This window comes from Podospora pseudopauciseta (genome assembly GCF_035222475.1).
Source record: "Podospora pseudopauciseta strain CBS 411.78 chromosome 5 map unlocalized CBS411.78m_5, whole genome shotgun sequence".
In the NCBI taxonomy this organism is placed as follows: domain Eukaryota; kingdom Fungi; phylum Ascomycota; class Sordariomycetes; order Sordariales; family Podosporaceae; genus Podospora; species Podospora pseudopauciseta.
Genome location: NW_026946665.1, coordinates 1,981,979 through 1,997,780, shown reverse-complemented (window position 1 = coordinate 1,997,780; position 15,802 = coordinate 1,981,979). Strand labels below are relative to the sequence as shown.

Genomic DNA, 15,802 nt, shown 5'->3' with positions numbered 1-15,802 from the left:
GGAGAATGGAGTGAGCTTCTAAGCGACTTGTCAGCCCCATGGTGCAATGTAGACTCAAGTGATTAGCTCCGGGTCCCAAAGCCTCGAAACATCGAGTTAAGCGCCTGCCTAAGACACAGACAACAAGTATCACGTCCAGGACCTCGAGTTCACAATCTGACGAAATTCAGAGGTAGTACTAGGAGACAATTGTTATTCAGGGGTATTAAGGGGCATTATGTATACCGTACCGGGTGTGGGCCAGGGCAATTAGACTCTGCCTATCAAATAGATACATTTAAGTCAACAGAGTCTGCAATAAAACCAGAGTCTACAGGACAGGCCCACTTTCTGACCAAAAGCTACAGTGGTCAGCCCAGTGGTCTTCCACTGAGCCGGCCTCTATTGGATTCCACTGGTGACTGGGCCCAGTGGGTGAGCCAGTGGGTGGTGGTGGGTGGGTGTGAGCCGTGGAAGCGCTGCAAAAGAAGAAGGTTAATGGGTGCGCACCTGGGATCGGACGCAGGGCCTATTTAACAGTGGAAGACTTACTGGGTTGTTGGACGGCCGCGAGGATTTGTTAATGTTGATGGTATTGTTAAGTACTCGAATAAACAACTCCGGAGAGCAAAACCTTTCCTTATCATTTTCCATATTTGTGGGCCCAAGGCCAAAGCCCTAGAGCAACCTGACTGCCAATCCCACAGGAGTATTGCTCCCACATGGGTGGACGGCAGGGTCGTCCATTGAGCCAATGAAGCAGTAGCTAATTGAACGAGCCAAGCGCGAGAAATAGGGACCGTATAGGGGGGTGTACGGCAGGTGCCCCCTATATCTTCAGTGACGATATGTGGGCCTGCCCTGTAGACTTTGTTGGCCTCCTGAAGACTCTGGTGGCCCACTGCAGACTCTATTTGACAAGTCAAATTCCCACTATGGTACCTTCAACCATCACTCTCCTCATTGTATGTCCTGGGTATCTCAACAGCCAGGTGTCATAGCTACGTTGTGTCCTGCATTGTTTAATAGGTCTAATAGAGGTACCCTGCTACTTCTACTAATTTTACCGGACTACTTATACCTCGCGAAATCCAACGGTCCTGCATCTACACATGTTCCCTACCTACACAAGGAGACAGGTTACCTCATGTAACGAACTTAACTCGATCCAAATGCTGAAGAAGATTGTCAGGACCAACTTCTCAATATACCAATCGCCTATATCGATTTAACCTTTTACCACGCGGACCTCAACCCATCAATCGAAAGACGTTACATTCCCTCGGAGCTAGGCTACGGGCGGATGAAGAGGTCATTAATTGACTTTATCCGGATCCGACCAAGTTGTATTGGTGCGGCTGCAATATGCTATCGACCAAGGCTTTTCGACTCCATAGTCACTCAGATCTTGTAATTATCCGGTCGCCCAGGCCATGAAATATGGAACCCTGTTTGATGAAGAACTCATGTCTGTATCACCCATCAAGGGGTTTTTGAGTCCCCACATATCTCCGAATTCCCAGGTAAAGGATTGCGTTTGGGTATATTAGGGCAAAGTCTCCCTCCGGGTAACCGCCATGCTTTCCGGTGCATCTCCATCTTCCGCGTTATCAGTCGCTTTGCCATACAGCCAACGAAGACGGACAAGATGAGATTCCTTCCTTCTGTTGCCCTCGCCCTTGGTGGCTTTGTCACCGCCAATCCGGTGCCCGTTGACCATGAGGCTGTGGAGTAAGTACCAGTCTCGCTGCCCCTGACATGCAGAGAGAACCTAACATCCGCTGCCACAGGCTCTTCCACCGTCAAGTAAGGACCCTCAACCAGGCCATGATTGCCGCCGGCCGCGAGTATATCGGTACCTCTCTCACGGTCCGCAACGACAACTCAGAGCAGAACATCATCCGCAGCGAGTTCGGCTCCATCACGCCGGAGAACGCCCAGAAGTGGGATGCCACCGAGCCTAACCGCGGGCAGTTCAACTGGGGCGCCGCCGATCAGCACATGAACTGGGCACGCCAGAACGGCAAGCACGTTCGCTGCCATACTCTTGTCTGGTACTCTCAGCTCCCTGGTTGGGTGTCCAACAGCCGCTTCAACAACGCCACCTTGATCCAGGTCATGACCAACCACATCAACCAGGTCATGGGACGGTACCGTGGGCAGTGCAACCACTGGGATGTCGTCAACGAAGGTAGATGTCTTGAGAAATTGTAAAAGCCAGTGACGATGCTGACATCTTTGAAGCTCTCAACGAGGACGGCACATACCGCGACAACGTCTTCCTCCGCACCATCGGTGAAGCATACATCCCCATGGCCTTCCGCATTGCCGCTGCCGCCGATCCTTCCGCCAAGCTGTACTACAACGACTACAACCTCGAGTACCTGGGACCCAAGGTCGAAGGTGCCGCTCGTATCGTGAGACTCTGCCAGCAGTACGGAGTCAGAATCGACGGTGTTGGTTACCAAGGCCACTTGGTCACCGAGAGCACCCCAACCCAATCCACCCCCACCCCCTCTGAGGCGGACCTTACTGCCGCCTTGAAGATCACCGCCGACCTTGGTGTTGACGTTGCCTACACTGAGATCGATATCCGCATGAGGACACCATCCAATGCTCAGAAGCTGCAGGCTTTGGCTGATGCTTATGGCCGTGTTGCCCGGTCGTGCATGAATGTCCCCCGCTGCGTTGGCATGACCATTTGGGTACGTCCGCTTGATATGACAAGTCTGGTTTTACAGTTGCTAACAGTGAGAAATAGGGCGTCAGTGACAGGTACTCGTGGGTTCCCCAGACTTTCCAGGGTGAAGGTGACGCGCTTCTTTGGAACAACAACTACCAAAAGAAGGCGGCGTACGACTCTTTCCTGCGGGGTATTTCTGGGCAGTAAATTCGACCTTGGTTGAAAGGATTCTTGTATATAACACCGAAGAACGGCCAGCCCGAGTCCTAGAGTGGCAAACCCACACATCCCGTTGGCGTTCACTATCAATCCGACGACGCACTCGCTGCTGCTTTATAGTATGTTTAACACGTTGCTGGCCGCTTATTTCCTCAAGTTTAGGCATATTGAAGCAGAGAGTTCGGGATAGACAGGCTACGCCGTCGCAATTCCGCCGGGCAGGAACAACTGGTTCGAGTGGATTAGGTTCCTGGATCTTGTTCTCTCTCCAAGAAAATGGTCAGTAATCAAGGAGTAGAGTGTCTTCTCCACATTGTCGACCGTCAATAGCATTGCTGTGACCCTGATGGCGTTCCAAAACACTTCGCACAGAGATGAATTGCAATCGCAAGTAATGTCCTGCCTCTCCTCGGGCATGATCAATCCAAGAAGCGCAAAGATGCTATCCCGAAGGTCAGCGCGCTCGAAATCTTTCGCCGCGTCCATCCAGAATATCAAAGGCCATTGCAGCCCAACCGGAAACGCTTGTCTCCCTGCTAACAAGTTCATCCTCAGCGCCAACAAACCCCACAGCTCAGGTTGGACGATCTGGTCTCCTGATATTCGGTCGAGCCATTCCAGATATGAACTCACAAAATGTCTGGAGCATATCTTTGTCTACAACCTCATGCCCACACAGGAACAAAAGATTTTTCGACACGATAAACTCTTGCAATATCCACATGAGCTGCCACCAAGCTCTGCTGAAGAGTGGCCGGATGGCCAGGGGTGAGTGCTTGACCTCGGGGACTATGACCTTGCGTATATCTCGCAACAACTTATCGCTCCCACCCGCCGAGGGGCCCATCCAGGCGACTGTCCAAGCGGCGTTGGAGAAGACATCGCGCATGTTGGCAACTTGCGCGGACTTTTCGATCGCATCCTGCTGATTGATACACAACGCGTCGATCCAGATTTCGGAATAGGCTAAGACGGGTAGCCAAGTCTCCCCGTGCCGTGGGAAGGGTGTGTCAGAGCCTCATAGAGACTCTCCGTGATGAGAGCTGGCTTCCCGTTGACAATGAGAGATCTCGACAATTATCTTCCTTCGTGCGACAGAGTCTCCTCATGTATATGACAGAGCAACGTATTTCCCTTGACAATCGCCCATGGACCGCTCCGTCAGCGTGCATTCAAGTTTGCGACTGACTGTGTCGCACGGGGACTGGAATTTGAGCAGTCGAATAGATTGTTCAAGCCTGAGAGGCTTGTATGTTACTCCGCAGTTGATCGAGGATACAGCTGGCCCAGCCCACGGTTGTGGGTGTTCCAAGTGCGATCCTGGGGCCACGCCCTTGACCGCGTTGCTATCGTCCGTTGGAAATCTCGTCTTGGGCAGGATTCGTCGTTGATCTGAACAATGATCGCGGCGAGCAATCACCGGAAATAGTGGTCTGACTCGAGATTGTGGATAGAACTAGGTGCCATCGACGTATTCGTAAGTCTGAGTTGCCCCGCATGATGGAAGAGAAAAGAGCTGACAGGCTTCAGCAACGCTTCTGCCTGCCGGCAGCACAATCCTCGGCTCGGACTATTCTCTGCCCGAAAACGCAGAAGTGCGAGCACCCAATAAGACCTCGTTTTTTTGGATAGTTTCATGCATACTACAGCACTCAGGTCTAGCGCAGGCATTCCAGTTCCATGGATGTGGCTCTAGACTATTGATTCAGACGACAGCCCCCAATGATGACATTTATTTCCGGAGCTAAAATGTCAACAATCGCGAGCATAAATAACATTATGCCATTTCCCAAAGTCAACATCCTACTTTTTACCCACCATCTTACCCACCGACAATGAAACTCCTCCTTGCCACCCTCGCCCTCTGGGCATCCTCAGCCCTCACCCAAACACCACCCCCCAACCCCCCCATCCGCAACATCTACACGTTCCCCCCCAACCACTTTATCGAAAACATCGCCGTCCGCTCAAACTCCCGCCTGCTGCTCACCTCCATGAGCGTGCCCCATTTATACTCCATCAACCCCCTCATCCCCAACCCCGCAGCCGACATCATCCACAGCTTCGCCAACCCCAACAACGCAACCGGCATCTCGGGGATAGCCGAGATCGCCCCGGACGTCTTTGCTGTCATCGTCGCAGATTGGGACCTCTTCGCTACCCGTGCCATCCCTGGAACGCTGGCAGTCTGGACAGTCAACTTCAACAAAGCCCCCAGTCAACGCGTCAAGTTCATCACTCAAGTCGCCAACACGACTATCTTTAATGGAATTGCTCGTCACCCTACCAATCCCACCTTGTTGCTCGCTGCGGACTCTGCCTTGGGAGCAGTGTGGAAAGTTAACCTTTTGACAGGTGCCCACAGCGTGGCATTTTCGTCACCTCTTCTCACACCTACTGCCACTGCTCATTTGGGAATTAACGGTCTTAAAGCCCAGGGGCAATACCTCTACTTTACCAACTCCGCTCAGGGGTATTTGGGCAGGGTCAAGATCGGCTGGAACGGCGAGCAAGTTGGGGCCATTGAGGTTCTGTCTAGTGCTTCCGATGCGGGGGCTGATGTGGTGTATGATGATATCGCGCTTGATTTCGGACATGGTGGTAGTGGGAAGGTTTGGATTGCTTCTCATCCCGACTATGCTGTTGGTATTACGCTCCCAGAGGGGTCGCAGTGGGTTGTGAAGAATGTGACGAAACTGTTGAACCCGACTGCGTGTGCTTTTGGGAGGGGGAGTGCAAAGGAGAGGACGACGCTTTATGTGACGAATGGGGGGGAGTTTTTGCCTGACTTTACGCTGGTGAATGAGGGGGTTGTTGCGTTGGATTTGTGAGTCAGTGCATTACAGATATCTAGACCAGAAAAAAGCCACGCGTAAAAGAAACCTGTCTATCAACCACTCTACCACATACTGTCCAAACAATCTCCCTCAACTCAAGCACCATTCCCGTTATAAGTCAACAAGTTAACACTCCCCCTTCCCGCCTCTTTCACCACTCCCTTAGTCCCCAACTCCCTAACCTTATCCACCACCGCCCCCACCAACCCCCCCTGACCTCCCCCCTCCAAACTCCTGAGATACAACACCAACCCCGCAACATGCGGACTAGCCATACTAGTCCCCTCCACCTCAAGATAATCATCATCATCCCAATTCCACGCGCTTCTCACCATCACCCCCGGAGCCCAGATATCCACCCCCGGCCCCCAGTTGCTAAAGCTAGGCCTGACATTCTCCACATCCACCGCACCCACCGCCAACGCCTCAGGAGCTGAGGCTGGACTGCCCCACCCATTGTCAGAGGAACGGCCGTCGTTCCCTGCGGCGACGACGGTGAGAATACCAGCGGAGTATGCCGCTGCAATGGCGGAGTCGACGGCGTCGGATTGGGGACCGCCGAGGGAGAGGTTGATGACTGATTTGGCGGGGGTCGTGATGTTGTTTACTGCCCATAGGTAGCCGTCGAGGACGATGGAGGTTGTCGACTGTGTGAGGTGGTGGTGTTAGCAAAGGCGGGGTAGGAAAAGGGGGAAAAGGGGTAAAAGGGGTGTCAACAAGGTCACCGTACTCCAAAAGAGGGCGTGAGAGAGCGTCACAACAAACCGGGCACTCTTGCAAAGATAGAAAGAAATAACTTACAGAACCCCAATCAAAAACCTTCACCGCCACCACCCTTGCCTTCTTCGCAACCCCGTACGTCTTCCCAGCAATCGTCCCACTGACATGCGTTCCATGTCCAATATTGTCCTCATCGCTGTCCGCGTCAGGGTAGGCATTATACCCAAAGATTGCCCTACCCCCCTCAAACTCATTGTGGGTGGTGCGGATGCCGGTGTCGACGACGTAGGCGGTGTACCCGTCCACGGCATCACCACGGCTGTCGTAGATGTAATCTGTCGAGTTGGGGGCTCGGTGGGAGATACTACCCAGCCCCCAGGGGGCGTCTTTCTGGGTGGTGAGGCCTGTTTGGCGATGGCGGGGTTGGGAGGGGAGGTGGTAGGTTAGGTGGAAGGTTTGGTCTTGTTCTACGGAGGAGACCTGGGAGGGGTTAGTGCTATGAAAAGGTAACGGAGGTGAGAAGGTGGTGGTATGTGTTGGAAGGATGTGGATATGTGTTAAGAAACACTGACATCAGGGTTGGCCCTGATCTGAGCTATGGTCTCCTCGTCAAAGGACCCTGCATAGCCATGGAAATCAAGGGCAGAGTAGACCTTCTCAATTCCAAATTCGTCACGGCGCGAGAGGCTCCGAGTATGCACGTCTCTCACCCAAGACAGGTGGGTCTCAAAAGAGGGTGCCGCTCCCGGCCTGAGGGTGATAATATATTTTCCGGCAATGGGCACTGGTGCGTTGTCCCGTTTGGCTACCGGTAGGGCTAGGGCGATGCCCACGCATAGCAGGAGGTAGGTGATTCTGACCATGTCGTAAGATTTGTATCGCAAGTAGCTGCGCAAGATGATGTTAATGACTTCAAAACACAAAGAATGAGTGAGAAATCAGGGGCTTTTATACTTGCAAAGCTCCTTATTTCGCAGCGGTGTCGGTATGCACTCCCAAGCTCGCTGGCCTAAGCAAATGAGATCAACCATCAGTCTTCCCACCATCATCGTTTAGCATCACGTATCTCCCTTGCTTCTTCTTGTCCGGTCTGACTTGCCGAGACAGTAAGGTATCTAACCACCCTGCAGTAGCAGCCACTGCACACCCTCTTCCTTTTCGTTCTCCTCAACTTCCCTTTCAGACGCAAGCTCACATAATTCCTGCCTGGGCACGACATAGAGTCGGTATCTTGCAAGCAAATGTGGATGTTTGAAGATAAGAGCTGCAAGACGAACAGGAAGGAGGTCGTGACACCTTGGGGGGTGGCCATGCAAGCACCTGAGAAATCCCCGACATGCTGAATGGTGGGTGGTAAGGTTGGCCCATGCAGCCTTGATACAAGCCACAGGTCGGTGTGAGAGAAACGTCGCACGAACCAGTCGTGTTAGACCCTTGGATTACGCTTCATGTGCATGGAAGAACTCAGGTGCAGAGTGGACAACAGTGGCTTGGCCATTACGTTAGGTTGGACGTCTTCTCCTTAAATGCTTATGTTCTAGGTAAATAGAAATCATCTTTATTTCCCGGCGTAGGATGTTCGAGTCAACATTGTCCGTCTGATAGCAAAACCATTGTAGAGGGCTATCTTCCCTCTCAATGTACAGCCTTCCGGCAGGCAGACGATTGCCTGAGTCCAAAAAAAAAAGGTAGTGAACCCAACAACAAATCCCACGCTCCCTCACCCTCCAATCCTGGGAACAAGTGAGATCAGATGGCCCGTAAATCACCTAAACCCGGCAGATCGCATCCCAGCATCCGGGTAGGAAGAGTCGTTGACTAATCCATTCGCCTCAAGACCAGTCGGAACATGCCCGGCTTTGCTGGTGACCGGGAAAGAGCGAGCTTGTGGATATTAACCGTGTGTCTGTTAATATCCCTACAGATGAAATGCAATATCGAGTTGCCATTGCTGTTGGCTTGTCGAGCGTCACATCACAGCGCGGTGGCAGATACGGTAGTATTGTTGTCAGCATACGCCAACGTGAGGAAGAATCCTTCTGGTTCCAGGACTTAGTTGCTTGGATTCATGGCGAAGGTTCGCATATGACTTGGGAAGAATGGTGGGCGAGTTATATCGCTTATCTTTGTGAGAAATGAAATCTTTTGCAAAAAGGGGGAGGGGGGTTCGACAAAGTTGGACAGTGAAGTGATAGAGTCATGATGACATCTGTGCTGGTTGATGGCCGTGTAGGTTGACGCCTCCAAGTCCTAGGCAAATGACGGCCCCAAGCGAAACTCACACGAAGTCTTATCTCTCCCCTGCCGCCGCGGTACTACCCCGCGCTTCCACGCGACGGGACGCGTCACGAGGCCACAGACGTCGATTAATATCAAGCCGGACAATATATCCCGTTCAGAAAGGTGCCGGATGCCGCCGCGGTAAGAATAGAAACCGCAACAGTTCCTACAACCGCATGCGACCTTCCTTGCCGGTTTCCACGGGCGGGTAAGGGGAGCGGGAGAAGACCACGTGGGACGGATAGGTGACATGGCCCGGTTGGGACTTGTACAGCGGGTAAAATCTCTCGGTGAGGATAGGCGAAATGTTTGGCATGATAGGCGAGGTGCAAGAGATCGAACTCAACTATAAGACTCGGGCATCCTGCGAAATGCCATACGAAGGCAAGTATCCGGAACGAAGAGGACTATTCAACGCTCGGCCCGTTTGGCTGTGTCACGGCATGTTGTAATAAATCGAGGCAAGAGATACGAGAAAGTTTGCGACGTGGATGATTGCTCGTGGTAGCGAAGATATCGGTGAGGATGAAGGTGAGGCGTAGTTCTCTTCGTACCTGAACAGCGAGATGCGGTCTCAGTCTACCTCGTGTGAGACATTCATGTCAGAACATTCGTCAGTATCACAACCAATGACAACACGCGAATACCGTATCACCTTCCAGAAAAGTCCCTCCAATGATATGGATCTCCAAGGCGGCTGCCCGTTCTGTCTTTTCTGTGTCTTTCGGTAGCATCCAACCCGACAACTGAATCGTGATTGGTATCATTTACATGCAACTTCAACTACACCACCAAATCCAACAACACCCCGTACTCATCTTCATTCTCCCTCCTGACCTCCACCGTCCCATGCGTCTTTGTCTTCACCGACATCGTGTTCCCCTTAAACCACACCAAAACACTCTTCTTGGCATCATTGCCAGAGATCTTGTACATCGGCCCTTCGGCATGAACGTTTTTCTCAGGCATAAACTGCAAATCATTCTCCTGGCACCACTCCTCCATGACCTGTCTAAACGAAACCTCCCTTGGCGGCTCCCCAACAGGCGTTTCCACCAGTGGTTCAGGTCTCCTTGTCTTATGTTCCCTATCCCGCCTTTCACTCCTGAGAGCAGGGCCATTCTCTGGTGGCTTGAGCTCATCCTTCGCCCTATCACCCAAATCAAGCGCCTTCTCAATGAGACCAGTGCCCTTCTCAAACTCAGCCGTGATGGATGGCAACACTCTAATCTCCTCGGGGAAAACCCCCCCCTGCCACCACTCAAACCACTGACCAATCTCATCATAGTTGGCATCTTCCAGCAAAAGCCATTGGTAAAGCGCCTCATGCCACATGGGGAACACCTCCGCCACCAGCACCTCCCCAATCATGGTCGGACTCACAAACTCCAACCACTCAAACACCCTATCCAACACCTTCATGTACGGCTCTTGGTCTCGCGGATCAACCTTGAAGCTCTTCCCAAGATACCTCGCCAAACCAGGCAAAAGGTGGTTCATCACCAGCGGCCCCCACTGGTCGCTCTTACTACTGCTTCCACGCAGCACTTGTTTCCAGGGTTTCAAGCCGGGAATGACACCCCTCTTGAACTCCCACGAGTCAACGAGCTGTCTGAACTTGCGCTTGACATCTGCCACCAGACCAGACGAGCTTCTTGGGTCCAGATGGACCGAAGGCAAATACGGCAACCAGGGAAAGATCCAAGTGTGAGGGAGGTGCTCGCTGTGTCGTTTTGGTTGCCACTTCCGAACAGCCTCTTCCAGCTTGCGAATGATATCTTGTAGAAGCTGAGTGCGGACAAAGCCAGGCAGGAGGTCATCCCAAGCTTCTAGCACAGCAATGAGCTGGTCTGGTTCCCGGACGTTCCATTCGCGGACTGCGCTGGTGACGGTTCGGTACCACAACTCGTACATCATTGTTTCGTAGGGGTTGGCGGTCGGTCGGCGGTACGTCTTTTTGGTTTGTTGGTCGAGACCGAGCAAGCCTCGGATAGACTTGAGACCGTCGACGAAGCTTGGTTCAGGTTCCTCGAGAGGATCCCAGAGCTGACGGTATTGATTAAAGGCCGGGTGGATGGCAGCTACGACGAGGGATGTGAGCTCTTCCTTGATCTGAGGTAACATCTTGTCGGACAGAGACGAGTAAGTATCACTGAGCCCTGAAATGATGCGACCCAGTCGATAGTTGAGATCAGCCTTGCGATCAATCTCGCCGCTCTCGGTTGGGTTGGACGCTGCAGCGCAGGCACTGGTGAGTGATTGATTGCCTTGCAACGTTGTGGCCAGCTCTTCCATCTCTTGCCTTTCTTGTTTCAACTGCAGCTCAATATATGCCTTGCGCTCTTGTAAGCTCTGCCATTCCTCAAGAATAGCCATGAAGTCGTTTTGGGCACGGCGGACGAGCTTCCGGGATTCGGCCGTTTCAGCAGACTCAACAGGCGCAGTACCACCAGTGGGGGTCATCAAGCCTGACGAGGTGGTCAGCATCTTTTTGCCGGGACCGGTCAGATCCAAGATAGGGGTAAACGCGTCGGGAATATTGAGGCCGGGGGCGGCCTTCTTGATCTCATCCATTGTCAGGTACTTTGGCTTCTGGCGTTTGGGCGTGCTTGCGCCACTACCTGTACCACTGCCCAGTCCACCAGACAGAGCCTTCTTCCTGCGCGCGGCCTTCTTTTTCTTTTCCTCCTCTTCCGAGTCAATAACCTCCTCGCCCCTGAGACGTGCTTGTCGTTTCTCTTCTTGCCTTTCCTGTTCAGTCTTTTCCTTGACAGCACCGAGACCGGCGCCTTGTGGGCGCAGGTTGGCCTCGATGACAATGTTTCGACCCTGGCCCTCTTTTCCAAGACCTTTTCCTTCCTGATAACCCATCTTGGCCATCATTCTCGCCGCGAAAGAATTGGTATTGGTCTTGATCTTCCCACCTTTGCCCTTTGTGAACGCGCTCGCCGCAGGTACACGTGGTTTCGTTGGTTCATCGTCGTCACGGTTTAGAAGAGTTGGACCTCTCGCCGACATTGGCACAAACCCAGTTCCCAGAGGGTTGCTAGGATCTACTTTTGACTTGACGAATGGCATCGGCTTCAAGACGGCGCTTTTTAGAGGCTTCTGTTGTTGCGTCGGGGGGGTCCACCCGAGACCTTGGGCAGCGGCAGCGGCCTCACCACCACCACCAAAGCCCAGGCCGAAGCCTCCCATGTCTTCGTCTTCATCGTCTTCGTCTTCGTCTCCGTCGGCGGCGGTGGCAGTTGAGGTCATCATGGTAGGTTTTCCATCGTCATCCCACTCGGCGTACTCATCATCCTTATCGTCTTCCTTGTCCTCATCATCGTCTTCGTCGTCAACCGGGCCGGGCTTCACGTTGCTCGACGATACGAAGCTAACGCCCTTGTTGCGCAATGGCTTGTGTTTCCATTTTCGACTGGGCCCTTCATCTTCGCTTTCGGATCCGAAAATTCCAAGGGCAGCGCTCTCTTTTGCATCGCGGCCGGTGCGCCTCCGTTTTCGGGGGTTGTGATCGGCGAATTCATCGTCGTGGGGGTTGGTCGAGGGTATCAAATATTCATCATCTTCAGCGTCGGACTCTGAGGAGGAATAATCGGCGGCCGTGGCCTTTGTGAATGTTGTTGGATCAAAGGGCATCTTGCCGTTATCTTGAATGAGGAGGTGTAAAAAAAATAAAAAATAAAAAAAAGGAAATGAAGCGCAACAATTCTTGTCTTGTGTTGTAGTCGGAGTTCGTTGCGCGCTGGAGCATGGAGGACCGAGGACGCATGTGGCCTGTGGCGTCAGAACTTTTGGCGCGGTTCGCTGTTCCCTACTGGGGAGTGTGGCGCGCACTGTGTTTGTCTGGGCTCCTTATCTTATCAGCCCACTGATGCCTGCTGAGCCCCACCGAGCGGGCACTGGAAAGCTTGTCCCGACCTCCTCAACCATCATCATCATCACTGTCATGTCCAGTGAAGAAAATCATTATTTATTTGCATGCAATTTAATCGAGGTTGTCTCGTGTTCTATGTTATTCTATCGAGCTGGGTATCTAGTATCTTCTTTTCGACGCTCCTCGTCCTCCATCGTCCTCCATCGTCCTCCGTTGTTCTCCGTCGCTTGATGATTGCTCGGCTCTCGCTGTCTACGGCCATTCCGACTCATTCCAGTCATGTCTCATTCATCCCGAACGCCAAGATGATCGTTTTTCCCCAATGCCGCCTGTTGCGCCCAAGAAATACATGTACAGAAAGAAACACAGAAAACTACCACCACGCATCAGCAAGCGATGGCGCTGACATTGACCACCACCCGTTGCTTCTTTGGTGCGCTGGAAGACACCATCTGGACCCCTGTCTTCTTGCGCAACCGCAGCTCCAAGAAGTGCTCAACAACATTGATCACCTGGTCCTCGTAGCTGGCAAACTTGAAGCCGAACGTCTCCTCGGTTAAACTTGCGTCGATGGGAAGAGGCGTTGTCTTGACGCTGCCACCCGTCACCAGCAGCTTTGTCTTGATGGCCTCGGGAAACTCCCGCTTGGCGATGGCGATGGCATCGTTCCACCGCGCCGACTGACTGAGAATGTAGCTCTGGTTTCCGAGAACCGTCGGGTCCAGTGCCGACACGTGCGCCCGAGCCACATCAGAGGCATGCACTGTCGCGCCCGCATACGGCCCAAACCGCTTGCCCAGCAGCAGCGCCAGTACCACCGAGTTGGTGCCCTGCATGGCTTGTCCTGCTGTGGTAGCCGTGTCGTTGCGCCCCAACACGAAGCCTGGGTGAAGGTGCACGACATCGAACGGTGGCCTCTCACGCTCCATCCACGCCTCGGCATGGTGCAGCGCTGCAACCTTGGATGCCGCATAGGCCGCAAACTCGGATTCGTACGGTCCAGGGGCAAACGGGATGCGGTCATTGGGAGACACAGGCTTGGAAGGGTCTCGCTTCCGTCTGCCCGTCAGCTCGTCCATGGGAACCAAGGCAATGAAGGAGCTGGTGATCACGACACGACGGACCGTCCCACCGAGGTTGGCTGCTTCCAGGAGGCTGATGGTACCGCGCACAGCTGGCTGGATGAAATGCGCATCGTGTTGACTGAGCGGTACGCCGTTACCACCTGAGGCCAGTGGCGAAGCAATGTGGATGATGTGTGTTGCGCCCTCGACAGCGTTATCGTAAGCACCGGGGACCGTGATATCGGGCACAATGATGAAGGAGAGTCGGTGACCTGGGTTGAGTGCCTGGATTTGTGGTCTTGCAAGAACAGCAGCAGCTTTTGCATGGGATCGAACGGCGGCCCGGACCCGATATCCCTCTCGAAGCAGTTGCACCAGAGTCCACGACCCTACATGGCCCGTGGCCCCTGTTATCAATACCAAATCTTTTGGCGAAACCATATTGTGTGTGTATGTGTGTGTGTGTTGGTGAGTTGGTTGGTATTTGTTGGAATGATGACTGATAGATGGAAGGATCTGGGAGGTATCAGACCAGACAACGAGGGTGTCCGTCGGCGGCATATATACAACAGCAACAAAACCCCCCCCCCGCCGGGGCGTGCCAAGACGATTGGGTACCCTTTCGGAGACAAGGCAGAGAGACCTGGTGTCTCGTTCCAAAGGGCGCGGCTCTCTGGCACCGCCTGTATTGCTGTGGCCAGACCCGCCAACCATGGTACTCAGCTGAGCGCTAGTGGGCGCCAACGGGACAGCCGACCAGTGGCGTGGCGTGAAATCTCAGTCGACCGCATGCTAACATGCGCACCTCAGGAACTTGTGATGATGGAGTCTAGACTCCAGCTGCTCGCCGAGTTTGACGCCTCCTCACTCGTGTCGAGTTGTCGTTATCGCTTCTCCATCCGTCCGCAACACATCAAGAGGCTAGGAGCATCGCTGACGGATCATCGCCCTCTCCTGGGACTGGCCTGCGAGCTAAACCGTCTCATGCCGTCACCGCCCATGCTGGTGGCTCCTGGCAAATTTGGGACGATGTGGCTTGCCAGCCACGCAAGCTTGACATGTGAGGGCTTCATGTCTGAGGGGGAGGGTCGTTTATCGGAGTCTGCCGCTCCGACATCCGACCTGCAAGACATTTTGGTCCCAGCCTGAGACCTCACGCGGGGTGTCAGCTTCTGGTCCCAAGACAGCCATGAGAAATATCTACGCTTCGGCCGAGAGGTGACGCAGTTGTCGCAAATCGGTTCTAGGGAGTGACTGGCCTCGTGGCGTTGGCGTTTGGGTATCTGCATGCTTGGATGAACCACAGCCCCTGTCTTGGAAGCAGCATCTTGACTATGCAAGCCCTCCGATGACTGTTTTGATCCCACAAGAGACCTCCACAGACTTTGCATCAGAGACAGGCGCGGCACCGCAGGCAAGCCCGGGCGCGAGATGTCTCCCCCGGCACCGGCTTCAAACGGCACTTGCTGACACCCACTGTCCACTGTTACACGACCTGCATCCTTCCCAATTTGACAACGGTACGTATGTGGGGGGGTAACAAGACGGGACTTTTGACGCACAGGGGTTGTCCCCCGACTGACAAGGACCACCCCCAGCTCCAAGCACACGCGCGTAAATGGAAAATGTCCGACATGAACGACATCTCTACTGGCACCACTTTGCAGCCGCCAGATCTTGTCCACCCCGATTGAAGGCTCGGTCGGTTATTTCCTCCTCCTTGGCCTCCGAATCGTGCTCTGTTTACGACTCGCAAATTCCCTTCCACACTCTGTTCGTCTTTGCCGGGAGAAATTCTAACCGCCAAAATCACATCATTCATGACTGTCCCATTCCACCTGCTCGGGACCGAAGAGGGGCACACCCCGTTCACATCCCATTCCGCTCCGTCATCGCCATCACGGCAATAGCTGTTGTACTAGACACCCCGATTCTCCTCTCCGAGACCAAGCCGCTTCAACTTTTTTTTGCACCTTCGCCCTACCGTCCAGTCCTAACCCAAGGCTGTTAAAGTCTCCGCCCCCATCAGCTCCGGTGTTAGAGTGATTGGCAGTTGGTCGCGGTCTCACAAAGATCGAGCGAGCCAGTTTGCGCTGCTTGGCGATTATGCTGTTTTGATCGTCAGGGGGGACAGGCGTCA

General features: G+C 53.6%; 7 protein-coding genes across 7 annotated transcripts; 4 read left to right on the top strand and 3 right to left on the bottom strand.

Annotated features, from left to right (window-relative positions):
* Positions 1 to 1,454: 1,454 nt before the first annotated feature.
* Positions 1,455 to 3,020, top strand: QC763_510290 (uncharacterized protein). Its single transcript, XM_062913617.1, has 4 exons — positions 1,455 to 1,710; positions 1,770 to 2,170; positions 2,224 to 2,684; positions 2,741 to 3,020. The coding sequence occupies exons 1-4, from the start codon at positions 1,628 to 1,630 to the stop codon at positions 2,867 to 2,869; spliced, it is 1,074 nt and encodes a 357-aa protein (XP_062765170.1). The 5' UTR covers positions 1,455 to 1,627; the 3' UTR covers positions 2,870 to 3,020.
* A 1,696-nt stretch (positions 3,021 to 4,716) lies between these two features.
* QC763_510300 (uncharacterized protein) lies at positions 4,717 to 5,712 on the top strand (the record flags this gene model as incomplete). The annotated part of the gene is made up of 1 exon (XM_062913618.1): positions 4,717 to 5,712. The coding sequence occupies one exon, from the start codon at positions 4,717 to 4,719 to the stop codon at positions 5,710 to 5,712; it is 996 nt and encodes a 331-aa protein (XP_062765169.1).
* Positions 5,713 to 5,813: 101 nt separating this feature from the next.
* Positions 5,814 to 7,301, bottom strand: SUB2_3 (Suppressor of the cold-sensitive snRNP biogenesis mutant brr1-1; the record flags this gene model as incomplete). The annotated part of the gene is made up of 3 exons (XM_062913619.1): positions 5,814 to 6,365; positions 6,520 to 6,918; positions 7,011 to 7,301. The coding sequence occupies 3 exons, from the start codon at positions 7,299 to 7,301 to the stop codon at positions 5,814 to 5,816; spliced, it is 1,242 nt and encodes a 413-aa protein (XP_062765168.1).
* A 2,200-nt stretch (positions 7,302 to 9,501) lies between these two features.
* Positions 9,502 to 12,466, bottom strand: QC763_510320 (uncharacterized protein; the record flags this gene model as incomplete). Its single annotated transcript, XM_062913620.1, has 1 exon — positions 9,502 to 12,466. A coding segment is annotated over one exon (2,964 nt), but the record flags the coding sequence as incomplete, so codon positions are not given.
* Positions 12,467 to 12,984: 518 nt separating this feature from the next.
* Positions 12,985 to 14,103, bottom strand: QC763_0078620 (uncharacterized protein; the record flags this gene model as incomplete). Its single annotated transcript, XM_062906075.1, has 1 exon — positions 12,985 to 14,103. One exon carries the CDS (start codon positions 14,101 to 14,103, stop codon positions 12,985 to 12,987), a length of 1,119 nt encoding a protein of 372 aa, XP_062765166.1.
* On the top strand, positions 13,357 to 14,811 carry QC763_0078610 (uncharacterized protein; the record flags this gene model as incomplete). Its single annotated transcript, XM_062906074.1, has 3 exons — positions 13,357 to 13,808; positions 13,875 to 14,112; positions 14,176 to 14,811. The coding sequence occupies 3 exons, from the start codon at positions 13,357 to 13,359 to the stop codon at positions 14,809 to 14,811; spliced, it is 1,326 nt and encodes a 441-aa protein (XP_062765165.1).
* Positions 14,812 to 15,010: 199 nt separating this feature from the next.
* Positions 15,011 to 15,673, top strand: QC763_510335 (uncharacterized protein; the record flags this gene model as incomplete). The annotated part of the gene is made up of 2 exons (XM_062913621.1): positions 15,011 to 15,182; positions 15,330 to 15,673. 2 exons carry the CDS (start codon positions 15,011 to 15,013, stop codon positions 15,671 to 15,673), a joined length of 516 nt encoding a protein of 171 aa, XP_062765164.1.
* Between the last annotated feature and the right edge of the window lie 129 nt (positions 15,674 to 15,802).